Here is a 27,656-nt window from a genome sequence, read left to right as displayed (position 1 = left end):
AGCGGGATCAACCTCTCTCTCTCTCTCTCTCTCTCTCTCTCTCTCTCTCTCTCTCTCTCTCTCACTCACACACACACACACACACACACTGCCCCCCCCGAATTCTGAATTCATGCTTCTACCAAACATGTCCTCACTATAAATCAGAAGTATATGAGCTGAAATTTACCTTACTACCATAGAATATATTTGAAATACATACCATCTAGTAAGCAGGAAAGATCTTTCTTAGGAGAAGAAAGATTCAATTAGCATTGTATAGACTAAAATTCTTAGAATTATAAAATGGTAAAACCGGAAGGGATCTGAAAAATCACCTAGAACAGGAGTGGGGAGCCTGCAGCCTCAAGGCCGCATGTGGCCCTCCAGGTCCCCAAGTGCAGCCCTTTGACTGAATCCAAACTCCACAGAACGAATCCTTTTATTAAGTGGACTAATATATGTAATACCAAAATAAAAGTGTTTTTACAAGCTTTCAACATAAAAACTTAGAAAAATGTCAATAAAACAAACTTAAGAGTACACATCAGCATTACAGGGAAAGCTGTTTTTGCCAAACTGAACTAAAGATTCAACTGAATGCTTCTAATCTCTCTGCCCCTGAGCACTTTGATGGATCTCACACCCAGGGAGTTTAAAGCAAAGACTCAAAGCAGTAAGACCCCACTGCTATCACTTCTGATGTTCTGTCAAGTAACTTAAATCTCAGTTTTCCATATTAGCTAGATGTCAGTGGAATCTTTCACAGGGCTAACAAAAGGAACATTTTCACTGCTGCTTAAAGAGCCTACTACCATACTCCTCGCAATGGTTGTTTTCCACTCTCAAATTACCAAATCTACATGTGCACTCCTGACAGACTCACTCAGAACTCCTCACTCCCTTACTCTACTGAGAAGAATGAACTCTCTCAAGCTCTCTTTCCATCCTCTTCCATATACCTTCTACACAAAATGTTCACCTGGCCTTTTCTCCTGTCTCAGGAATTACTATGTCCTTTCCTCTGCAAGGCTACCCGCTCTCTTGAACAACTATCAATGAATTATTCCCTCATCCTCATATATCCACTCATTCTTTAAAAATCTTTTTATCTCATTCTTTAAAAAAACAAAAACAACCAACCAAAAAAAAAAAAAACCACCTCCCTCAAGCGTGCTGACTTAGCTAGAAGGGGCCATAGAGATCATCTAACATAATGCACTCACTCGGACAAAGGAAACTGAAATTCAGAGAGGTTAATGACTTGCCCAAGGCCACAAGGCTTGGACTGGCAGGACTGGGATAAGACCCCAGGTTTTCTGGTAACTCTTGTGCTCTTTCCACTACACCACACTGCTGCTGCTGCTGCTTTTTTTTTTTTAACATAAACAAGTCTTTTTTATTTGCCTCTCTTTCTCAAAATGTATATAAAAAGCAAAGTTACCATTTAATTAGATCTTCACTTCTGCCAAGTATTATCGTTTTCTAGAAAATTTTCAAGAAGTTCATGAGTCTTTAAACACTAGATTTCAATATTAATCATTTTTATCAGAATCCATTACTTTTCTTCTGTTGAACTTAACTGTTATTTTCTTTTCTGTTTGCGGGCTTACTTTTTCAAGAATTTCTATCAGTCCTTGCTCTGATACATTTGCACTCACTTGTCCACATCTTGCCATCTGTATTTGGTAGTTCTCTACTGCTTTAGCCTTTTCTGGCTTTACAAGAGCTAAATCACTTAACCTGGTCTGTGCTGACTGATCCAAAACTTCAGCTAAAATACTATTTCTCATCTCTGCTTCCCTGTGTTTTGCCTCCTGTTGCGCTGGGTTGCCAGGAAAGTCCCTGTGCTTTGCCTGCAGTTCAGCCAGCCTCTGCTTCCAGAGGGCCTCCAGGTCTTCATCTGCCACAGCGGGTCTAATTGGGTGGAAGATGAGCTGACTAGAAACATCAAGGACCGAAGCCCCTTGACTCCCTACACTGCCTCTTTTTCTCTATCTTTTCATTTTTGACTTTGCTGACAAATTCCTCAAAATAGTAATCTACACTTATTACCCAATAATTCCTCAACTCCTTGCCAGCCTAGCTTCTTCCTTTCCATGTCCACCTGCTACTTCTATTAAACTGTTTCTTAAAGAGGGCAGAATAACAAAAAGTACAGTAATCTCAAAAGAGAAAAAAAAAAAGGAAAATTTCTTCCAAAACATCTAGAAAATGCACCAGACTGGATACTTACCAGGAAATTCAGAAAAAAAAATCAAAGTGAGTCATTTTTCCATGCCAAGTAGGCAAAGAGAGACAGAAAGAGAAGTCTGCAGACACTGGGGATGGTGTCTGGCCTACAGCCAAGCATGGAACCCTCCACTGCAAGGAAAGGTTGTACACCATGGAAAGAGAAGGTACCAGATGTAGCACAAGAACCTTAAATTTGCATATGGTACAGGAACAGGTATTTGGCAGCTCTACCCACTTCCAAGTCACAGATGGAAGGTGGATTAAAGGAGGGGGCAGTGGTGTCACAGGATGAGGTATGGTCACAGACCTAGACTGTTAACCAAGAAAGGTTCAAGTTCAGAAGCAAGTAGCAACTATATGGCTTTCACTCCCAAGAACAGAGCAAGTATTCATTTTCAGCTTCTAACCTAGTCTTAAGCAGAATAATCAGAGCAAAAATCCCAAACTAAAGGGGAGCCTTAAGTTCTGCCATTCTGGTTTTTCAGAACATTTCACTGGTTGAAAGCAACCAAGTTCAGAAGCAATCTCCTAAAAGGCAAGCCCAAAAGCTCCCTGCTCAGACCCAAAACCAGGCTAAGAATTCACCAGGCACCCCCTACAAGAAATCCCAATATGAGAAGTCCTAGGAGCATTATAGCAAAAACTGAAAGCAAAGAAAAAATATTTTCATTAGTCAGAAAGACAGAATTCAAGTACCAAAAAGCTACAGCCAAGATCACGCAGGATTTAGCAGCCACCATTTAAAGGAACAGAGAACTTGGGAGTGTGATATTTCAGAAGGCAAAGGATATAGACATATAACCAAGAATGACTTACCTAGCAAAAGTGTATAATCCTATAGGGGGGGAGGGGAGACAAACCTTTGATGAAATAGAGGACTTCTGAGCATTCCTCATGAAAAGACCAGAACTGCATAGAAACTTTGAAGTACAACCAGAAGAGTAAAAAGAAATATAAAAAGGTAAACAAGAATGAACAATCATAAGGGACTTAAAAAGGTTAAACTCTTTATTAAACTGATCAAAAGACAGAATACACACACATAGCTGGGGAGAGAAATGCATTTCACTGAACAGGAAAATAGAAGGAAAAGGTGAGAAACGAGGAAGAATTAGAGGAAGACTAGATTAAGAAAGAGATTAGTCGTAAACAAAACAAACTCCATAAGAGGATATAAAAAAAATTTACAATTCTTTCTGTGATGTCAAGAAATTAGAAACTGAGGAGGTCCCCATTAACTGGGGAATGATTGTACAAGTTATAGTACACAAATGTAATGTAACATCATTTTGCTGTTAAGAAATAATGAAGAGGATGGTTTCAAAGAAACTTGGAATGACCTATATGAACTGATGAAGAATGAAATGTAGAGAACCCAAAGAAAAATTTATACAGTAACAACAGTATTGTAAAAACAAACAACTTTGAAAAATGTAAGAATTCTGATCAGTGTAATGGCTAATCACAATTCCAGAATCATGCTACTCACCTCCTGATAAGTCATTCACAGTGCAGAATATTTTTTGAACATGGCCAATGTGGAAACTTGTTTCACTTAACTATACATGTTTCTAACAGAGGTAAGAGTGGGGGTAGGAGGGAGAAAAAATAAATTTTTGTTGACTGAAAAAATGATATTTTTTTAAAAGTAACTATTCCTTCCAAGATTAACAATGGTTTTTCCCAGTTGCCAGATACAGCAGTATTTCTTTAGTGCTCATCTTCCTACACAACTCTGGAAAGCCATAAAAGACTGCTGATTATAACAATTTCTTGAAAGTCAATGAAGTTTTTAATTATCTGGTAATACAGTATTCTAGTTCTTTTACTTCTCAGATTTCTCCTCTTCTTCCTTCTTTCATCCTTCCAATGGTACTATTTCTATAGATTCTACACTAGATTCTTCTTTCTCTTTACAAGTCATCTCTGGGACTTTATCTTCTCCCAAAGCTTCCAAATATGCTTTCATGTTAAGAAACAGGAAACCAAGTCCTCCAGTCCCACCTGTCTCCAGAGAGCTAGTCTCATTTTCTAAGATGTTCAGGATATTTCCACCTGGATATTCTGTTACAACTCAAACTCAATATTCCTAAAGTCAAAAAGACATTTTATTTCTATTCCAATTATCTCCTACTTCTTGATGTCAAAGACTACTATTCTCTTAATTACACAGGCTAGAAACACTATAGTCATCCGACTCTTCTCACTCCCCCAACACATTCAGTTACTAAGTTCAATAATTTTTCCTTTAAAGTGTCTACTCCACTCCCTTCTCCCTTCAGGGGCAGCTAGGTGGCACAGTGGATTTCACACCAGGCTTGGAGTAAGGAAGACTCAACTTCATGAGTTTAAATCAGGCCTCAGACCTTTACTAGCTGTGTGACCCTGTGAAAGTCACTTAACCCTGTTTACCTCAGTTCCTCAGCTGTAAAATGAGCTGCAGAAGGAAATGACAAACCACTGCCAAGAAAACTCCAAATGAGGTCAAAGAGAGTCAGATACAACTGGAAAAGGACTTAACAACAACCACTGCCTTCTACTAATCAGTAAAATGAAGGTAAACATTTGCAATACCTAACTTCAAAGGACTGCTGGTCAAAAGTTTTATAGGACTTCAGACTAAGATAGCTGCTTGAACAAGAGGCAGATTGCCAGCTCCCATAAATCTATAGTACCAACAGCATGAAATTCACACCAAACTGAGTAATGACTAAGAAATCCAATAAGAAACTACATTATGTTACTTCTTCCACGCTGAAAATTCACAAGAGGCCAATCAGAAGCCCAAAGGCAATAGGAATGGGGACCTTGTCAGCAAAGCTAGCATAGCAGAGAGGATCTTCCCAAGGTGTCCTAGAAATGGGCAAGGGACAGATGTTGTCTGCAAGGCTCCATGTTAGAAGATAGCAAGAGCTTAGAGCCTCACTAATATAGCTCCAAAGTGGTCAGATACCTCCAGGGTCGAGACCCTGGAAGCCTAACAGAATAGCAATGGGCACTGTCAAACCAAAGTTGTTCCACAGCACTCAGAGCAGAACAGCCATGGCCCATCCCAGGGGCCCTGAGGTTCCCAGCACTCTGTCATAAAACACTGTAAATGGCCCTGAAGAGCCAGCCCTTTGAACCTCAAAGATTTAGAGGGGCCTAACTGTGGAAGAGATGGAAGTCAGCATGGAAACCCAGGAGACTCAAGTAAAGACAAAGCTGGGCTAACTATCCTACTCAAAAGCACACTATAGTTGAAGCCAAAACCTAGAACAAAGCCCTAATTCAGACTTTAAAGATGTATAAATGAATAAATCAAAGAAAACATTGACTATATTAAAAAATCATTGCAAATGTAGAAATCCTCCCAAAGAAGAAGCAAGTAATTCAATTATAAACTGGAAATAGACTTGAAGCATTTTCCACAAGCAAGTCCAACATCCTGATCCTAGAAGAGATTCTGAAAGGGTGGAAAAAATAGAAAAGAAAAAAAAACTAGATCCAATGAGGTAAAGAGCCAGGAAGATCTGAATATGAGTTCTACCTCTGACATGTACAAGTACTGTGATCCTGGGCAAGTCAATTAAGCTCTCAGTGTTCCAGTAATTAACAGTTGTAGAGAAGGTGCTGGCTTACACTGGCAAAGAGAGCTTGACCATATGTGAATACCCTTTACCAATAAAGTCCTCTCCCTATCCTGTTGTTATTGTTTAGTAACTTCAGTTGTGTCCAACTCTCTCACCCTATTTGGCCTTTTCTTGGCAAAGATACTGGAATGGTTTGCCATTTCTTTCTCCAGCTCATTGACAGATGAGGAAACTGAGGCAAAAAAGATGAAATAACTTGCCCAGGGTCACACAGCTAGTGACTAGGACTGAATTTGAACTCAGGTCTTCCTGACTCCAGGCCCAGTGCTCCATCCACTGTAGCACCTAGTTGCCCATCCCTATCCTATGTTCTGCTCATTCTCTACAGTAATATATAAACTTTTTTCTAAGTAGTCAGTATTTTATGAAGATCAGAAGATATTACCATTTCTTTACAGTAGTTTTTAGGACAATTTCTATGTCCTGAGATTCCATTAAGAAATATACTAGCATGTGTACTTGAGTGATGTATAATAGAACCAGACAATACAGACACTGGAAATCTAATACATCTTGGAAAGTTTGTTGTTATTCAGTTGTTTCAGTCACATTCGACTATTCATGACCCAATTTCGGGTTTTTCTCAGCAAAGATAGCCATTTCTTGTAAAGTAGGAACAGTTAATAGTATACAGCATTAAGGAACTTATTAAAAGAATTAATGATTTCCCAAAGAACAAACTTAGGAACAAATAATATGATGAAAACTTGCCAACAGAGATAATGATCACAGACTTCTTTTTTAGAACACATTAAAGAAATTTCAGTTCTGCTCATGATACAAATATTGCTATAGAAAACACTCCCTGATTCTGCAACAATGTGCACATTTGTAAAAAAGAGAATAATAATACCTATAGTACACAATTTATTGGGCTATTACAAGGAAAATGGGAAAATATATTGCAAATAAATCCTAAGTCACTCTATAAATGTTGACTAATACTTAAAATATAGAAGTGGGAAACCAACATATATAAACAGTATGAGGAAATGTCTAGGTTGGGTGAATGAGAAAATATATGGGAAGGCATTATACGAGCTAAGGCTAGCTAGTTAAGGAGTCTGTACTTTATTTTAATAAAAGCAAGTCACTAAAAGATCCTTAATAGAGGAGTTATGTGATAACATAAGGAAAAACAATCTGGTAGTAGTGTGAATGATGAACTGGAGGGGAGACAATTAAGATACCTGTGAGGAAGTTACTGAGAAAAGAGGGTCTAGAATAGGGTCATTGGCAATGAGAAAGAAAGAAGTAAATGGGTGTGGAAAATATTGCAGAAGTAGATCTAGGGATTCAGTGAAAGGAAAGCGTCAACTAGGGAATATTAAACTTCAAATTCAATTATATGTTCTATCCCTTGTAGGAAATAATCAAGCCAAACTGCTCAAATTTTAATCTTTATCACAGCTGAAAGAACAACAAAATGATTCAGTGTCAGATTATGAAAATGAATACATGTCCAAATTTTAAGGAAGAGAAACAAAATTCTACTTGACAGTATAAAAACAAAAATGATAAATGTGTAACTTTTGGTTTATAATTTTTTTTTAAATGAGGCCTACTACATTTTCCTCTGTTCCACCAGTTAACTTTTTTGGGGGGGTAAGGGAGGAAGGGGAAGATTGGGTCTTCCTATCTTGCCCAAGTTAGAAATGCAGTGGCCACTTATAGCCCAATAATTCCAGGGTTCAGGCAAACAAGCTTTTAAGCACTTGGATCTTCTTTTACTTAGAGCGGGTTCAACCCCTCCCCAAGCAGCCTAGTGACTCTTTGATGACCAGGGCTTACCACATTTGTACAGCAGGGCAAACACCCAACAGACTTTAGCCTTATTTGCATCAGAACTCCTGAAGGCAAGGGTTTCTTGAGACTTAGTAATCTCTGTAGCGGGGATTACAGACATGTGCCACAATGACCAGCTACAAGTCACTCTTAAACTTAGAATTACTTTAAAATAAAATAAAATTTTTCAGAAGGGTTTATTTCAATTAGCAAAACTGAATTACTTTCATGGATACTTGGAATTCTAGAGTTAAAATATACACCAAAATCTGATTTTCTCTGTTCACGTTCAAGATGAAAACCATTATTTTTAGAATTTAAATTATTCATTCCACGGAAATTTAGTAGATCTGATTCTGTACTATGCTGCATAGTTCAGGGTCTTAATACCTTTTCTTCCTCCTAAATGGATTCCAGATTACATATCCTTAAATCAATTTTCTAATATATTGGCATAATGTACCCAAACTGCTCTTGGTTGTACAAACTCATATAAGTTTTGTATTTCAATGACAGAAAAGAAGTCTTTTAACTCATGTGGAAAAGAGAAGTATCGGGGCAGCTAGGTGGTGCAGTGGACAGAGCAACGGCCCTGGACTCCGGAGGCCCTGAGTTCAAATCCAGCCTCAGATGCATAACACTTACTAGCTTTGTGACCCTGGGCAAGTCACTTAACCCCACTGCTTAGCTTAAAAAAAAAAAGCATTAGAAAAAAGTTCAACTGAGCCATGAAGCAGAAACGACAAAAGCAGATTAGCATGGACACACTCATTAAAGAAACTGAGACCTGGAGAAGTTAAGTGATTTGCTCAAGGTCATAGGAAGTGTCAGAGCCAAAGACTACAAGCAATGTCCTCTAGTTCTGGGGCTTGTGCTCTTTTCAGTTCTGCTACCAATTAACCAAGTGTTCCCTAAGGTAAGTTACTGTACTGGTCTGGGCCTCAGTTTTCTCACTTGTAAAATGACAGGGTGAGACTAGATGATTTCTTTTAAATTCCTTTTAAAATGTTTATTACAAACTTCACAAACATTACTAAACATGAATATGTACACATTAAAAAAGAGAGCTATATACAATAGTGTAAATATCTATTACTTATGGATTATTTTAAAAGGGTACGTTAAATTCAACATAGTATTTGCTTTATTTGTCTCCATATCCTTCTGAACTTCCTTCGGCCATTTTGTATATAAAGTATTTTTAATGCTTAAAATATTCTATGAATGCTCTTTTTTGTCTTATTTTTTAAAAAATTACTATTATTATCAATGATATATTACATGCGGTTTTCCTAATGATGAATCAACTCTGGGTTCCTGATATAAATATTATCTGGTTATAGCTTATAACATTTTTTGCTGATGCTAAAGCTTATTTACAGATATTTTATTTAGTACTTTTGTATTGATATTCATGAGAGCTATTAGTGTACATCAAGAACTCAACTTTTTTGCATGAAGCCTATGGATCCCTTTCTCAAAACAATGCTTTTAAAAGCATAAAATTAAACCCACAGGATTACAAAGTAAACCAAGTATAATGAAATATAGCTATCAAAATATTTTTTAAAACCAACTTCATAGGTTGAAAAGTGTAGAGAAGTGTTGTTCTACAGTTTCTTTTTCTGCTCCATCTCCCTCTAGTTTAGCAATCAGGATCATATTGAATGAAAAGGAGTTTGGTATAGAATGTCTTATTTTTCTATTGTTGCAACAATTTATGCAATATTGGAAGTCTTTTTTGAATGTCTGATAAAATTAACTTTAAAATCTGTTTTCAGGGTTTTCCCTTTTGGAGGTTTCTTACAGGTTTGTTCAATTTTTTTCCCCCTAAGATTGTGTTATTTCATTCTTCTGTTTCTTATTCTGATGATGTGGGCATTTTATAGTTTTGTAAATATTCATCTATTTAACTAATCAAATTGGTTGGCATATAAATAACTAATTGGCACTTTCTGGTCTGGCTGCTTGAAATATTTTATCTTTGAAGACCTGGAGACTTTGCCACATAATTACAAATGTTTCAGATTGGTTCATCTTTCTAGAGCTGGTCTCATCTATTTTCATGCTGCCCTCTGGTTCTAAAAGATGTGCAGTTTTCTTTTTTTCAGTTCTTGAACATAGTACCAATGTTTTCAGCTCAGTTTTGTTTTGTGGTGGTGTTTTTTTTAAGGAAGTTTGATGATTCTTAAATTCTCTCTTCTTGATTTTCTTCGAAAGTAGATAACTTAAATATTTTTTCCCCTAGCTTCTCTACTCCCACCCTGTTTCCCTAATCTTTTGGCTTTGTTTTGTTCTAATATTCCTTGCTGTCTATTGTAGTCATTTATTTCTGATAGCTCTATTCTCTACTTTAGGAGCTCTACTTCTTCAGTAAAGTTTTCTACCTTGTGTTCTAAGTGAGTTACTCCACTTTTAATGTTTTATTCCAGAGCTCTTATTTAAATTCTAATTTTAAAAATCTTCCATTTCATTTTTTTCTAGAAATTCTTTTTTTCTTTGTAAGTCATTAAAAAATTTATTCTGAATTTTAATAACACCAAATAAAATGAGCATTTCCATGTACAAAAAAAAAGATCATATATGAAACTGTAAATCTTTTATGTAGACTTTTGATTTTTATTTTAAAGTATATAATATATTCAAAATGTACCATTTATTTTAAATATTTTATTTTTTTCCAATTACACGCAAAAACAATTTTTAACATGGATTTAAAATTCAGTTCCAAATTATTTTGTGCCTCCCTCCCCTCCCCTTCATTGAAGAGGCAATCAATTATATGCTATACATGCGCAGTCATGCAAAACATATTTCCATTGGTCATGTGAAAAAAAAATTAGACAAAAAAAGTTAAAAAAAAAAGTATGCTTCACTCTGTATCCAGACTCCGTTAGTTCTTTCTCTGGAGGTAGATAATATCTTTCATCATAAATCTTTTAGAACTGTCTTACAACACTGTATTACTGAGAACAGCTAAGTCATGCACAGCTGATCATCATACAATATTGCTACTACTGAGTACAATGTTCTCCCGGTTCTGCTCACTTCACTTTGTATCACTTCATATAAGTCTTTCCAAATTTTTCTGAAAGCATCCTATTCATCATTTCTTATAGCACAATAGTATTCCATCACAATCATAGACCATAACTCATTAAGCCATCCCTCAATTGATGGACATCCCCTCAATTTCCAATTCTTGGCCACCACAAAAAGAGCTACTATAAATATTTTTTGTAGCAATAGGTTCTTTTCCATTAAATAAAAAAATCTCTTTGAGATACAGACCTAGAAGCAGTATTGCTATGTCACAGTATGCAAAGTTTTATAGCCCTTTGGGCATGGTTCCAAACTAACCTCTATTTGGCTGGATCAGTTCACAACACCAACAATACTTTAGTGTCCAAATTTCCCCATATTTAATCCATTACTTGTCATTTTCCTCTTCTGTCACAGTAGCCAATCTGATAGGTGTGAGGTAGTACCTAAAGTTGTTTTAATTTGCTTTTCTCTAATGATTTAGGGCATTTTTTCCACATGAGTATAGATAGCTTTTATTTCTTTGTCTGAAAACTGCCTTTCATATCCTTTGACCATTTATAAATTTCTTATAAATTAGATTCAGTTCTCTATATAATTGAGAAATGAGGCCTTTATGGGAGAAACTTGCTGTAAAAAGTTTTTCATAGTTATGATTACTGTGCATTTCCTTCCATCCTATTTTTTCCTGTTTATCCTTCTCTTTCCTTTCACACTGCCCCCCCTCAAAACTGTTTCTGACCACCACCTCCCACCATCTGCCCACCCTTCTATCAGCCTCCTGCTTCTCTTTTACCCTTTCCCTCCTACTTCTCTGTAGAGTAAGACAGATTTCTATACCCAACTGAGCACGTATGTTATTCCTTCTTTTAGCCAATTCCAATGATAAGGTTAAAGCATTGTCTATCACCCCATGATTTTCCCGTTCTCCCCTCCACTGTAAAAACTCTTTATCACCTCTTTTATGTGAGATAATTTATCTCATTCTACCTCTCTCTTTTCTACCCCTTAATTTTATTTTTTAAGATGTCATCCCATCACAGTCAACTCACACTTTTGCCTCTGTATATGTATACTCCTTCTAACTGGCCCTAAAACTGACAGAAGTTCCTAGAAGTTACAAGTATCATCTTTCCACAGAGGAATGTAAACAGCTTAACCTTACTGAATGTCTTATGATTTTCTTTCCTGTTTATCTTCTTATGTTTCTCCTGAGTCTTGCATTTGAAAGTCAAATTTTCTATTTAGCTCTAGTCTTTTCAACAGGAATGCTTAAAAGTCCTCTGTTTCACTGAATGTCCATTTATTCCTCTGAAGGATTATATTTAATTTTGCTGGATAAGTGATTCCTGGTTGCAATCCTAGATCGTCTGCCCTCCAGAATATCATATTCCAACTCCTCCAATCCTTTAATGTAGAAATGGCTAAATCTTGTGTTATCCTGACTATAGCTCCTGAATAACTGAACTGTTCCTTTCTGGCTGCTTGCAATGTTTTCTCCTTGACCTGGGAACTCTGGAATTTGGCTATCATATTCCTGGGAGTTTTCACTTTGGGATCTCTTTCAGGAGTAGATTCTTTCAATTTCTATTTTACCCTATGGTTCAAGGTTATCAGGGCAGTTTTCCTTGATAATTTCTTGAAATATGATGTCTAGGCTCTTTCTTGATCATGGCTTTCAGATAGTCCACTAATTTTTAAAATAAATATCCCCAATCTATTTTCCAGATCAATTGTTTTTCCAATAAGACATTTCCTATTTTCTTCTATTTATCATTCTTTTGGTTTTCTTTTATTGTTTCTTAATGTTTCATAAAATCATTAGCTTCCACTTGCTCAATTCTAATTTTTAACGAATTATTTTCTTCAGTGAGTTTTTGTGCCTCTTTCCATTCGGCTAATTCTGCTCTTTAAAATCCTTCTCTGCAATGACTTTGAATTTAAATGCCTTTACTTTGCTTTCATTTTACAAAAGCAAGGTCCTACTTCTTAAAAATGACCCTGTCACAAGCTGCTAGTAAGACTAGCTCTCAGGGCAGCTAGGTGGCACAGTGAATAGAGCTTTGGCCTTGGAGTCAAGAGGACCTGAGTGCAAATCTGGCCTCAGACACTTAACACTTACTAGCTGTGTGACCCTGAGCAAATCATTTAACCCTGATTGCCACACCAAAAAAAAAAAAAAGAAAGAAAGAAAGAAAAAAAGGACTAGAGCTCAGTGTTCAGCGTTATGTAGAAGAAAGTCCAATTAGTGGCAGGACATAATGGGAGTGGACTAAGACTTGTTTTCCTGTTTACTGTGGGACCTGATACATGTCACTTCACCACAATGAACTCTCAATTCCTTATCCCCTAAAACTTGGTTGATAATAATACTTCTATGAGCTGCCTCTCAAGACTCATCTATTAAGTAAACTTTAATTAAGTTCCTACTAAACAGAAGGCAACATGCCAGAAGCTAGGAAGAGAAAAATGAGGCAGGTTACCCAAAAAGAATGTTGTGCATTTGGTACAATGAACACAAGTAACTATGACACATTGTAGGGAATGATGAGTAAGGAAAAGACCTCGACAGTCTTGGAGACACAACTTTCTTAACTGAGTATGGGAGAGTAATCAAAGCAACTAAGAAGAGCAACATTTCACAATCGGTCACAACTGCCTTTGTTTCAAAACTTCCAGGAAGAGAGAACCCACTACCTCCAAAGGGAGCCCATCCCATTTTGGAAAGCTTATGATTATTGTGAAGTTTTTCATTTTATCAAGTTGATTTCTAGAGAGTGAGAAGTGAATTAGTAGTGAGTAAACAGAGGCTACAAGTATAGACTATGCTTTCTAAATACTAGTTTAGTAATGAAAAGGAAAAATATGTGATGATAGCTCAAATGTTGTAATGATCAAATATATAAAATATATAAAGAATTTTATAGATTAAAAGCCAGCATGTTAAGGATAAGATACGATTATTATGATAGCAGTTAAACAAATCCTTGCTGAATGATTAAAGACTGGGTAATAACAGTAACTTGCATTTATATAAAACTTCAACGTTTTGTACCTCCACTGAAGTCCTGCTCCAATACCTCACTGTGGTGTGGAGGTGATGTTAAGGTCCCGAAGGCTACACTAAGCTGGAAATACTTTAAGGATGTCTTGATAATATATGCTTGCGGTCTGAGTACCAAGCCTAAGGTGATTCAAAGGGCTTCATCACTAGGAGAGCTGTGAGGTTCTGAACTGTTCAACTTCAGCAAGGATCCAGGGAAGTTTGAAAGGGCAGAAATTTTCATCAGTTAAAGGTTTACTCAAATGACAAAATTACAGACTGAAGATGAAGCTAAGGTTTATAAAGCATGCTCTTCACAATAATTTTATGACTTTATTAGCATTATTATATATACGTTTTTATACACAAGAAAACAGATTATTTAAAATTATGTAAATTAACCTGAGGATTACACCTAGAAGTAAATTCCACGGCTATGTTTGAGTCCTAGTCTCCTATTTCTAAGTCCAGCATTCTCTTCATTATGCTATATTCCCTCTCTTTTTAGAAGAACATTAATATTAATCAAACATAAAATATGAATACAAAGACATTTTAAGAAAAGATTATTTCAGGTTTTCTTTAAGCCTCAGTAGTTTACACTTTTAAGAGTACTCTACTATTAATTTACTATTAATTTTCACTGACAACTCAAATTTCCTGAGCAGCATAGCATTATTTCAAGTTTATAGATAAGGTAGGGTAATATGGTACAGGGCAAAAAGCACTGGGATGTTTGTAGTCAGAAAACCAAGATTCAAATCCTGGCTTTATCACATCCTCGGGTGATCCTGGACATGTAACCTCTGCACAACCCATTTTCTTACCTGTGAAATGATAGGGCTAGAGGGATGGATGAAATGATTGCTAAGGCCCTTTCCAGCTCTAAGTATATGATCCTGTGATTTCCAAGAAAACTGAGGCTAACCGAGGTGAAATGACTTGCTTCTGGGTCACAGCATGAGTACAGTATTTGAACCCCACGATTCTGGCTCCGTACTGCACTATGCTGCCTCGCAAATGTATGGCATGGGGCTGTACTGTGCTAGAACTGCCAAAAGGAGTCCAAGAAACAAAGTAGGTTAGGAATCCCTACAACAGATTATTTAGAGAAATTATCATTATTACCATCACCATGAAATAGCAGTTGTCCACAACTTAGGGCTCCAGGCACTAAAATAAATACCCTTATTTCTGAAGATGCTATGTCCTACTCAGACTTCAAATGAAGTAGGCATAGGCAGATGAAGCTCAAGGGTTGATATCACATAGAGAATCACAGAAATGGATGAACTTTTCTGGAAGCCCATGTAATAATATTCATAATAAAACTATTCTAGAGATAGCTATCTACCTGAATACTTTCAGAAGCATTTATTTAACACATTTTCAGCATGGCTCTGGGCATTTTTGAAAAGTACTACAAAACATTATTCTAACAGTTTATGGCCCACATTTGAAGTCATACATATTAATAACAAATTAAATTAGAATTAAAACAAAGAATATAATCAAGTGCCCTGTGAGTGGGCCAGACTATGGTCAGAAAAAGGGGAGATCAGTGTGGGCTGGAGCAGCAGTAGGTTGAAAAGGCAGAGTGAAATGTGAACTGGGGGAAAATAGGTGGCATTTTGACTTTTAAAGGGAAGACACTCCAAGCTGAGGGAACAGGTTACGCAAAAGGCATCAATAAAGGTGGGAGGTTTTTGAGCAGTGGAGGGACATGATAAAATCTATGTTTTAGGAAAAAGCTCTTGAAAGGCAACTAAAATAGGATGCCTATTTCCACACAAAGAACAAGCCTCAGAGCAACTGAAACCAATGCAACTGCATGAGTAAGACTTCTATTTCGGGAAGCTGTAGAGCCAGTGAGACTTGCATTTCTGAAAGCCATGAACTCATTCCACAAAAACCGTTATGCTTCGCTTGGAAAAGCCACATCTTATGATGCAAAATGTTAGGTTCGTCGCTGCAAACAACTCCAGAGTTGTCATCAAACACTGGAAATTAAGACTATGAAGCATTCCACCGAGATTTTTCTCTTTTCTACTCTACTATAATTTTTGTCTGATTAATTACACACTTCCATAAATCTGAATGAAGTTCTTTGATGAATGACAATTCATTAAAGATACTTTCTTAATTACCATACACTTTAAAATGTGTGTCACATTGTGACTCCCATAATTAAAGACACTGGATTCAGTCACTCTGGAAATAATAGTCCAGATTTAATATAGTTTAGCATATAAAAATGAAACTAGGCAGTTTCTGAACTGCAATTTAAATATACTATAATATTTATATATAGAAGTCTTAATGAAAAATCTCTATAATGAGAAAGCATGATAAAGTAGAAAGAATGCTGGATTTTAAGTCAGGAATACCCAGGTTCATATCTTTTAATTAGAAGGGTAAGAAAAAATAATCCTTACTCTCAAAAACCTCAAATTCTGATAAAGGAAGACAACACACAGAGAACGTTTTAACTTCAAGGCCTACAGAACGGCACAATGGTCGTTACTATGAAATAGCAAAGCAGACAGCAATTCATCTTCTTTAATGCCATTTCCTAGGGACAGCTAGGTGGCGCAGAGCATCAGGCCTGAAGTGAGGAAGACTCATCTTCCCAAATCTAAATCTGGCCTCAGACACTAGTCACTTAACCCTGTTTGCCTTAGTTTTCTCATCTGTAAAATGAGCTGAAGAAGGAAACGTCAAACCACTCCTAGTACCCTTGCCAAGAAAATACCAAAAGGGGTCACAAAGAGGCAGACATGACTGAAAAAGACTGAACAACAAAAATACGCCATTTCCATTGTAAATATTACATCCACTTAACTTCTTGAAAGTGTCAAGTACTTTAGTGATGAGAATTGTCTCTTTTAGGTCTTCAGTAGCTGTGGCTGCCAAGGAATGCTAGGTTGTAGAACCTGAATATGTAGTTTCCAGGTTACATCTCCATAAATGTTACTCCTCAGAATGATGGCCATGGGGGGCCTGGCTAGAAGTGGTGTTGGGGATCTTACTTGCTGTTCTTACAGTTCTTAGGTGCAGAGTCCTAGACTTTCTCTACTGGAGTCTAAGGGGAGGTAGTGGTCTAGGCAGTGTGAATGGTTGACTCATCCAGTACATACTACCCCATCTTTCCCTCAAGAAGCTTTGCTATTTCTCATACAAATGGGAAAAGGACCCACATGTACACAAATATTCATAGCCGCTCTTTTTGTGGTGGCAAAGAATTGGAAATTGAGAGGATGCCCATCAACTGGGGAATGGCTGAGCAAGCTGTGGTATATGAATGTAATGGAATACTATTGTGCTACAAGAAATGATGAACAGGCTGACTTCAGAAAAACCTGGAAAGACTTGTATGGTCTGACGCTGAGTGCAGTGAGCAGAACCAAGAGAACTTTGTACACAATAACAGCCATGTTGTGCGATGACTAATATTGATAAACTTAACCCTTCTCAGCAATACAAGGATATAAGACATCCCCAGAGTCCTCGCGATGGAAAATGCTATCCACATCCAAAGAAAGAACTATGGAAGTTGAATCGCTATCTTTTTTTTCTCTTCTTTTGAGTTTTGTTTCCTCTTTCTAATGGTTCCTCCTATTGGTTTTAATTTTTACTTACAACTTCACTAATGTGAAAATATGCTTAATAGGAATGTAAATGTATAGCCTACATGAGATTGTGCGCCGTCTTGGGGACGGTGGTGGGGAGGAAGGGGAAGAAAAATTTTAAACTCAAAAGCATATGGAAGTGATTGTTGATAAATCAAAATAAATTAATAAAATTTTTTTAAAAAAGAAAAAAAGGAAAAAAATTTAAAAAAAAAGAAGCCTTGCTATTTCATATGCATGAAAGATACTTTGCTGGAAGAAAGTTTTTAACGTTGTATTACCAAGTTCTTTGTAGAGTCTGTCTTATCTCCTCATCTACAAAAGATAATGGCACACAAGCTGCAGTTATTTTTCTGGTGATCGTCTTACAAATGCCATTGGGATGACTATGCTTATCTAGATGGCCTGCCAAGCTTTCTTTAGACCAATTTTGTCTTCTACTGCTTTTATTCATTTTACGAGAAAATACTGCTCAAAATCACTCATCATTCTTTGTCTCCTTAAGACTTTACAGATCAACCAGGAATGACTTTAGCTATTCTCAGAAATGCAATGATCCAAGACAATTCCAAAGGACTCATGATGAAAAATTCTATCCACACCCAGAGAAAGAACTGATGGAGTCTGAATGAAGATTGAAATATATTATTTTTCACTTTATTTTCTCATGAATTTTTTTAGTCTGTCTTTTTCTACAACATGACTAATATGAAAACATGTTTTGCATTATTTCATATGCATAACCTATATCAAACTGCTTACCATCTTATGGAGGGGGAATGGGAGGGAGAGGGAGGGAGAGAATTTAAAACTAAAGATTTTCTTAAATGAATGTTAAAAATTCTCTTTACATGTATTTGGGGAAAAGACAAAACATTATTTTTTAAAAGAATTTACAGATTAATTTCTATTCTAACCCATTGCTCCTTGCGGCAACCATTTCTCTGCCTAGCAAGTAAGTCAAATATTTGCTGACACCTATTTCCAAGGTTTTTGTAAGGATCAGATGAGAAAATATTTATAACATGCTGTGCCTGGCATTTAGCAGGTGCTATATAAAAATGAAAGCTATTATTAGCTATCATTACAAAGTATTTTCTGGGCTCTTTTAATCTTCTAACAATTTCTCATTTTACCAATTACATTTGTCTAATTTCTAGATGACATTATTAAAGTTGGTTTTGATGTCATTTTCACTGTTCACTTCCCTTTTTTTTATTTTCAGAAGCTTATTTAATGAAGGTTAAATCAATTTTACTCTACACATTTGGGGGGGGGCAGGGGCTAAGCAATGGGGTTAAATGACTTGCCCAGGGTCACACAGGTAGTAAGTATTATGTGTCTGAGGCTGGATTTGAACTCAGGTCCTCCTGACTCCATGGCTGGTGCTCTATCCACTGTACCACCTAGCTGCCCCTATTCTATACAATTTTCATTCACATTCTTTCTCCTAGTTTATAAGAAAGTGTGTCCTTCACTCTGATGATGAGATGATCACATTATGCAGACAGCAGGCTCAGGGATAACTCCTGTATCAATAATAAATATTTTCCTGTCTGTTAAAATTTCTCATTCTTTGAGATATTACTTGGTGCTGGCCATGTCCAGTCCCTACCAATTCTTTTTATTTTGATGAAAATGCTTATGATATACAGATGTGAAGCTTTGGTATAACCTAAAGGTTTGTGGCCTCTCTGAACCACTTTCCCATATATTTCTCCTCATCTCCAGCTTTTCCCACCTTTGCAATTCCCACTACCAGAGTCCATACTGACTGGTGTGTCTTATCAAGTTCTTTATAGACTCTTTCTACCATTTTATCCTTAACAACCATTATTAGTGCTTAAGCTGCAATTATTTTCAGGTTAATATTTTTTAAATACTCATCATACTTTTAGTACTATAATATTTTCCTAAATCACAAGTCCAATCATGTCAATCTTCTATTTAATAAACTCCAATGGATCCCTGTTACCTTACGGCTCAAATAAAAAATCCTCTGTTTGACGTTTAAGGCCTGTCATAACCTATCCCACTTTCCTTTCCAAACTTCTTACACCTTATGCTTCCCAATATTCTCTTAGATCAAATGGCACTGCCTTCCTCGTTGGACCCAAAATAAGACATTCTGTCTCCTGGATCTGGATGTTTTTCCTGGCTGTCCCTCACACCTGGAAAGTCCTCCATCCTGGCTTTGCTGGTTCTTTCAAGTTCCTCAAGTCAGATGGGCTTCAATGTCACCTTCTATAGAAAACCTTTCTCAAACCTTCTTAATTCTACTGCCTTACCTCCATTGTTGTTTTCCTCTTAATCTTATGTACAGCTTATTTGTATACATTTGTTTGCATGCTGTCTCCTCCATTAGATTGTGAGCTCCTTGAAGGAAGAGACTATCAAGCGTCTTTCTTTGTATTCCCAATGATTAGCATAATGCCTGGCACATAAGAAGGCACTTAATAAAAGTTTACTCATTGACTAATATGTTATGACCAAATGTTCCATGACATAATAGTTCTTGTAGCTCTTGAGCATACTATAAAAATCCACTGTCAACTTTTTTCTTTGATTCTCTAAAGATTGCTTTTGAGCCATCCTTTCATTTAGGTAATACTTCTTTCTTTCTCCAGGGTTTGTTTACAGCAAGAATGTCAAGATTGTTATCACTCAGTTCCTCTAGAAATGTCTACTTGTTGGTCCTTGGACAATTACATTTAGACAATTAATATTTAAATTAAAATTTGCGGATGGTCTAAAAACAGTGATTCTTAACATGTTCTGCCCTCATTCCTATCACTCTTACCACTGCTGAAGCAAAAGAATGCACACAAACTGCCACTTTCAAAAATTTGCCCTGTTTCATGAGTTGCCATAGTCAAAAAGGTTTTATCATGTCCTGCCTAATAACTATAAAATAACTTCATTTTATGTCCGTAGAACATCCATTTGTCATCCTTATACCTTAACTACAGACCACATAAATGATCTACTGCTTTTCACTTCTCTAACCCCTACCCCAATGGACAATGGTCAGTTTGTTTGGTCAGTGGTCACCTTTATTTTTCTTCTAGAAAACTCTACATTTATATATGAATCATAAACTAAGATGAGTTTGAATATTCAATGGCCTTCTCCAGTCTACGATTAGACTGGAGCCTATGTTGTGGTTTTCCACACTGTAAACAGTTGAAAAGATTGAGCAAGTAGAATCCATGAGAATATCCCTGAGTGGATTCCAGTACTATTATCCTTACTCAGGGACCCTTAGATCTTTACAACTGTACTCAGGCCACATAAAATTCCTGGTATACTTCTGAAATGGGTTTTCTAGATCCACTCCTAGACTGGCCCTACCTGCATGAAATGCATATGAAGTCTTTGAAAAGGTCCATGAATGGGGGCAGGAGTTGGTGCAGTGGATAGGGCTCTAGCCTTGGAGTCAGGAGGACCTGTGTTCAAATCCAACCTCAGACACTTGACACTTACTAGCTGTGTGACCCTGGGCAAGTCACTTAACCACCACTGCCTCACCAAAAAAAGAAAAAAGAAAAAAAGGTCCATGAATGTGGGAAAGGGTTACACTTCAGGGAATGAGAGTCAGGTGGACTACAATAAAGCATCCAAATGGCTAGCTATTCCTCAGATCCAAAGACAATATTGCCAACAGAGCTAATGTTCTATCAAAGAGGATTATCAGTCACACCAGAACCAGCTTTTATCTCTAGGCCTTTAGCAAGAGACTACACTTATAGTAAATAAAATATCCCCTAATTTAATCTCATTAATGAGCTATTCAGAAAATGAATAATCTAGCTAAGGATTTTCTTTGGCTTTTCAATATAAAAGTTCACAGAGCACTAAATCGAAGCATACCCTTTGACCCAACGATACCACGACTGTGCCTATACCTCAAAGGGATTAAAGAAGAAAAGGACCCATATGTACAAAAATATTAACAGTAGCTCTTCTGGTGGTAAAGAACTAGGATGCCAATCAACTGGAAAATGAGGAACAAATATATTAATATAACGTAATTACTGTGTTGAAGGAAATCACGATGTGGAATGAACTATGAAGGAGAACAACTTATACTATAACTACAACACTGTAAAGGCAAACAACTTTGAAAGACGTAAGAGCTCCAATCAATACAATGAGCTACCACAATGCCAGAGGACCAATGAGGAACACGTAACCAACCCTCCTGATAAAGAGGTGACAAACTCAAGAAGCAAAATAAGACACTTTTTTCACATGGCCAATGCAGAAATTTGTTTTCTTTTACTATGCTTATGAGTTAGAAAGGTTTGGTCTTCCTTCTTTCCTTCCCTTTTTACTTTCAACTGGGGAAAGAAGAAGAGGAAATAGAAAAAAAAAAGCTTGCTAACTGGGGGGGAAATGTTAAAAAGCTCAAAGTTTACAGAAGTTCAATAATGTTACTAGCACCAAATTTCTGAATAATAAGGACAGCCAAAAAAGCTTTAAAGTATTTTTTTATTAAAGAGGAAGAATTACTTGGCAACCAGCAGTGGATTTTGTTCTCACATTTTCCAGCTTGAAGTAACTGACAAAAATTCCCTTCAGTCTGTAGCATCTGTGGGATAACTGATTATTGCCCATATAAGGCTGAGGTGTCTAAATTAATGACTCCTAAATCTTCAGCTTCCAGCCTTTTTTATAAGCATTATAAAATTCTGTTTGCAAGGTCTTCAAAAAATATATAAATATACTTTTTTAGAGGTAAACCATACATATGGCAGATTTAAGTGAAATAAGAATAATACAGATTTTTGAGTAAAAGTCAAAGAGTAATGCACTAAATTTTGCTTATCTTATAAACTAGAAAAAACAAGTATTAAATTTCATAGATAAAAAATAAAGCATTAACTTAAAATACTAGGTGACTTACTGAACTTTAACCTAGAAGCTATTTAAAATATGCACAACAGTTTGTACTCATGAAGCATTTAATAGTTTTTTTAAACTAATTATGGACCTCCTTTAAAAAAATTGTGTAAGTCAAGTTTAGATATAAAGGTAAAAGCAATAGACTAGTCTTTAAATATTCCATGCATCTAACAAAATCAAAACTGACCCTCAAAATATAAAGATTAAATTACCAATATATCGATGTATTTTTAAAAATTAACAGAATTTCTTAGTGGAAAAAATAAAGACAACAGTAGAAACTCTTTGCTTCTGTCTGGAAATATAGGTAGCCTTGCTTTTAAAAAATGAGGCCTGAGTTAATCAGGCATTCTTAATCTGGAGTCTTTGAACTTAAAAAATATATATTTTGATAAATGTATTTCAATAGAGCTAATTTCCTTGGTAACACCATGTATTTTATTTTTATGCATTTAAAAACATTATTTCAATAAGGGGTTCACAGGTTTCACTAGAGTGCCAAAAGGTTCCATTTACATACAAAAAACAGTTAAGAAGCCCTGGGTTAGATAAACCCATCACATAACAATATAACACCATATACTGAACCATTTCAATGGATAAATGATTAACTGTGAAGTATTAATGCACTGGTTTGACTACAAACTGCATCTCTAAAATGAGATCATTTCTTCTGTTAAATATAAAAACTTACATATATTATATAAGGCGATTATATAACAACTGAGCTATTTAGGATAAATTGTTGGGGTTTTTTTCTTTTAAAAAAATCTGCATTGTTTTTGCCACGCAAAAAGTATGACATCATTACAAGCTAAAAAACAAAGAAATAAACCAGGAAAAGTATGGAAATTTGGAATTGCCAAAAACTATGGTAAGTTAAACTTTTCCTGGCTGAAGAGCCCAAAAGATGAATCATCCTCCCTCCCTTGCTCTCCTCCTGCCTTCTCTCACTCCACTCCTACAGCAAGCCCTGGATCAGTTCAAAGCTTGGAAGCTTGGTACTCTTCTGCAGGCACCATCCCCCACTTTTCCACTCTCTACAGGTTCCTGGTACTGGCCCAGTATCACCTCTCTACCAACAGTGGAAAGCTTGAGCCCAAGCAGAAGGAAGCAAGTACAAAATCTTGGCAAAGGTAAAGCTTAGGGAGCTCCTTTCTACTCCACATCCACAGGACTGCTTAATAGTCTCACTGATATGTGGTAAAAAAGAAAGCTTGATGAACTTGACAAGGACATCTTTATCTCTAAAGACTCACAGCAAGGATGTAGGCAGCTTATTCAAGTCAATGGAAGGCAGCCTGGCACAGAAAGACAGCTAGATTTGGAGTCACAAGAACTGGGTTCAAAATGCAGCTCTATTTACTGTACTTCACCACTACATGTGACCTTGAGCAAGTCCCTTAACTTGTCTGGGTCCCAGTTCTCATGTGTGAAATGAGGAAGTTGGATGAAATGGGCGATGAGGTCTCTAGCAGCTCTAAATCTATCTTTATATGATCATTCCTTATCTTGCCATGGCAGCAGCAGGGGTGATGGGCAAAGACTCATTCATCATGGAGGGGGCCCTGCGAGGAAGCTATTGCAACAGCCTGAGAAGACAGTTAAGTTTAAACTTTATCTACAGCACTAAAAGTAAAACTATGGGCTCTTCAACTTTTTTTTTTTTTGGTGAGGCAATTGGGGTTAAGTGACTCGCCCAGGGTCACACAGCTAGTAAGTGTCAAGTGTCTGGTCTGAGGCCAGATTTGAACTCAGGTCCTCCTGACTCCAGGCCTGGTGCTCTATCCGCTGCGCCACTTAGCTGCCCCCAGGCTCTTCAACTTTTACATGAGCCAGACAGAAAACAAAATGGCAGCTTATATTCAGATGAATATAATAAACATGTGCAAATTATATCTAATATGCAAAACTGACCCTTTAAGCATAACCATTGTTCATAAAATATATATTACTAACATGAAGGAAATATTGATCTTTTTTAAACAACTTTATCATCATAAACTTTACGAGGGTTTAAAAATTATTTCTTCACAAGAGATTCTTTAGAAAGAAGCATAGAAGTAATCCTAGGATGTATTCTCGGTACAAAGAAAGGAAGGTAAATAAGAATACGTTTTCCTCTTCATCTGCTCTTCTGTACTTTACTCTATCAATGAAGAGATTAAAAAATAGTGATGTGGACTTACAGGTTTTCTGAGGAAGAAAATGGACAGAGCTCCAACTAATGGCATGTCCCCAATCAATGGTTCTAAGATGACTCTCATTGTACCATGAATCTAAAATAAAGAAAAAAAGTTATTATTACCTTTATATAAGCCTAAAGGACAAAGTATAGGAAAACAAAAAAGTATTATTGTTTAAAAATTACAGTTTAAATGACTAGTACTATTGATTTCAAGTTTCTCCAAAATGGTTGTGCCATAGTCCTCAACTTGTAAGCAAAAAAATCTTTCAAAGAAAGTATGATGTAATGGAAAAAAACAAGTTCTATCTTTGATGTACTATATACTGAACATTTAGATTTTTAAAAATGAACTTACCTGTATACTTTTTACTCCAGCTCTACAGAAGTATCTCTTGATCTCCAAATCAATCTCACAATTTCCCACAAAACTAAAAGATGAAAATAGATTATTTTTAAAAAGAACAATTAACAATAACCTACTGTAACCAGACAAATTATTATATATTCTTAGGTCTAGGGCTTAAATGAAATTAAACCAGGTCAAAAAGAAATCAAGTCACAGTCAAAAATATTTAAAATAAAATAAAGAGACGTAATCATTTTATCAATAGCAGAGTTGAACAATGAATTAGACCATGATCTGAAAAGGAGAAAGAGAACAGGCTGGATTACATCTGAGTAACTATATAGTGCTTTTAATGATCCCAAGTGGCTTTACAGCAAAAAACCCTACCTTTTTAACCCAAATATTCTACCAATGATTCTGCACAGCTGAAAATCTTGGCATACAACAGACCTGAAAAATCAATGTTGTAGATGACCCAAAAAGAATACAGAGATGAGTGGTGTATGTAAGTAGGCTGTAGCATATTTTGAATGATGACACAGTTGCAAAAAGTTGTGTGAAGAAGTGTGATGCCAGCCAGTCAGACAGCAAGATAACAGACAGCCTACATGTCGCAGTGGTAACTACCAAATACTTGTTTAAAGCCTGGAGAAAGGACTCTAACACACTGGGTTGATCCTCCTGGGAATATCAATCTGAGACCACAGGCAAGAACTATAGGGGATGATAACGCATGGCTGGATTCTGACCTGCACTCACAGAAGAAAAACCCACACCCACAAAGTCACAAAACCAAAGAAGAAGTGAAGGTCAAGAGGTGGCATTAAATTGGTCAGTGGGTGACAAGCTGGTTGGGTGCATCTTCCCTTTTTCTGGTCAGGCTAACTCCTAAGTTAGTGACAGAGAAGAACAATAATTACCTGATCTGAAGGTCCAAAATAATCTGTCGTTTGTCCACATTTTCAGTGTACACTTTAACACCATTAATCCTCAGGGGCTGAAACAAGTAAGATTTCAGAATTTCTCAGAGACCAAACCCTAGTACTCTATTACATTTTTAGCTTTTCCTCTCTGTACCACTGTCTTTCACAGATGTTCTTATTTAGGTAAGTTAGATATTTAAAAAACAGATACCACAGGGAGAAGGTTTGCATAAACACGCAATTCTGTAATTTTCCTTTCATAAATGAACACTACCATGACAAAAGAGAACTTCATTTAATGTTCTATGTTTAAATGATTATTAGCATTTTCTGAGTAGGAGGTCATCTAACCTCAGCTCCCACACAACTTAGGATTTGGTCTGGATCTAGAGACTGTTTCAAAGAAAATTACTCTGGAATCAACATTTCTGTTTTAAGATCATCAAAATTAGTATGTATCCATTACTTAAAATGAGATCCAGAAGACAGAATGACAGTACCTTAAGATTTCTCTTCTCCCACCAAATGCTCCCCCATTATTCCACACCTTGACAACATTTCAAAATTTTCAAGGAAACGTGACTTTATCAGTGTGGATACACCCTCTACCAAAGATGGCAATTACAATCCCTTCAGACCTTAGCAGGTGGAACAAAAAAAGAATCATCTGATGGTCAAACTTTTGGCAATGAGCCTCTGTGAATTCCACTAAGATGGGTGTCAGATTATAAACACAAACTCACACACCATCCATGAGCTCATACTCAAAATCTATTCCTTGTAAGACCCCGCAGCATGGTCTTCAAGAATCCAGAGTAACTTTCACATCAGAATCAGATTCAAACTCTAGTGGAAGGTAGCAAGCTACTTGAAAAATAACATGCTATCAAGGGGCAGCAAAGTGGCACAGTGGTCAGAGTTCCTGGCCTGCAGTCAGGGAGACCGACGTTCAGATCTGATCTCAAACACTTACTAACTATTCAACCCCAGGCAAATCACTAGACCGCTGTCTGCCTCAGTTTCCTCTTCTGTAAAATAGCGATAAGAATGAGCACCTAACTGCCAGGACTGCTGTGAGGATAAAATAAGATAACAGTAGTAGTGCTTATTAATGACAGTGCCTGGCACATATTAAGTGCTAAACAGATGTTAGCTGTTGCTGCTACTTCTATCATTATTATATTATTCTTCCAATTATGTCCCACAATTTTCACTTTCAGGATCTCTTTAAAAAGGTTATTTGTGGGGGAACTTAACATACTAACCACACACAATTGCCTTTTTTTTTTTAACATCTGTTTCAAGGCCTCTGTGGCAGAGTGAAAAGAGAATAGGTCTTGCAATCCTCTGGAAAATACTGGCTTTGTGATCCTTGTCTTCAAACTCTCTGGACCAGAATTTTCTCATACACAAAATAAAGTACGACTCTAAAGTTTCTTCCTAGCTCTAAGAACCTATGAATCTTATACTACTGAAATATCAAAAATAAAATGCTAACATATGCTTTGTAATTCTCATTTTGTTAAAATTATATCAACTGATTATGATTAAAACAACAATAATTGTAGCTATGTGTTACCCAAAATTTACAAGCACATATGCAAGGCAGGAATGCTAAAATTTCACACAAAAAAGATTATCTAATTGAAAATTATGTAAATCTGGATCAAAATATTCCTTAAAAGGAATAGTTAAAATATAGTTCTCTGTGTCAGCATGATATACAGCTGCAGTAAGTGGTTGTTACATGATCTGGTTTTTGAAAACACAGTGTGTTCCTTTATCCTACTTATTGTTGTTGCTTGAAACTCTACCAGTAGAGACAGCCACCCCTTGGGGTAAGTTTTTAATAAATGTTTTGTTAAAATGTAAATATCCCCCAAGAAATACTGCATAAAGCTAATTATCACCTATTTAACCTAAGAGTGAATTCCTTTTATATCAGCATC

The 27,656-nt window shown here is 36.4% G+C and overlaps 1 protein-coding gene and 1 pseudogene across 2 annotated transcripts in view; both read right to left on the bottom strand.

The window, feature by feature from the left end:
• ESYT2 (extended synaptotagmin 2) overlaps positions 1 to 27,656 on the bottom strand; it is a 115,461-nt gene that overhangs the window by 35,925 nt on the left and 51,880 nt on the right. For both annotated transcript variants that reach the window (XM_078152542.1, XM_020990348.2), the window contains exons 4-6: positions 25,705 to 25,781; positions 24,794 to 24,866; positions 24,440 to 24,529 (exon numbers count right to left, since the gene is read on the bottom strand). In XM_078152542.1, the coding sequence (XP_078008668.1) occupies positions 24,440 to 24,529; positions 24,794 to 24,866; positions 25,705 to 25,781 (240 nt within the window). The remainder of the gene's footprint in view (positions 1 to 24,439; positions 24,530 to 24,793; positions 24,867 to 25,704; positions 25,782 to 27,656) is intronic.
• On the bottom strand, positions 7 to 19,179 carry LOC110211170 (programmed cell death protein 5 pseudogene; annotated as a pseudogene).

Source organism: Phascolarctos cinereus, unplaced genomic scaffold (assembly GCF_003287225.1).
Source record: "Phascolarctos cinereus isolate Bilbo 61053 unplaced genomic scaffold, phaCin_HiC Scaffold_1;HRSCAF=81, whole genome shotgun sequence".
NCBI lineage: Eukaryota > Metazoa > Chordata > Mammalia > Diprotodontia > Phascolarctidae > Phascolarctos > Phascolarctos cinereus.
Note: the sequence above shows the minus strand (reverse complement) of the source record. Positions and strands in the feature narration are given on the sequence as shown.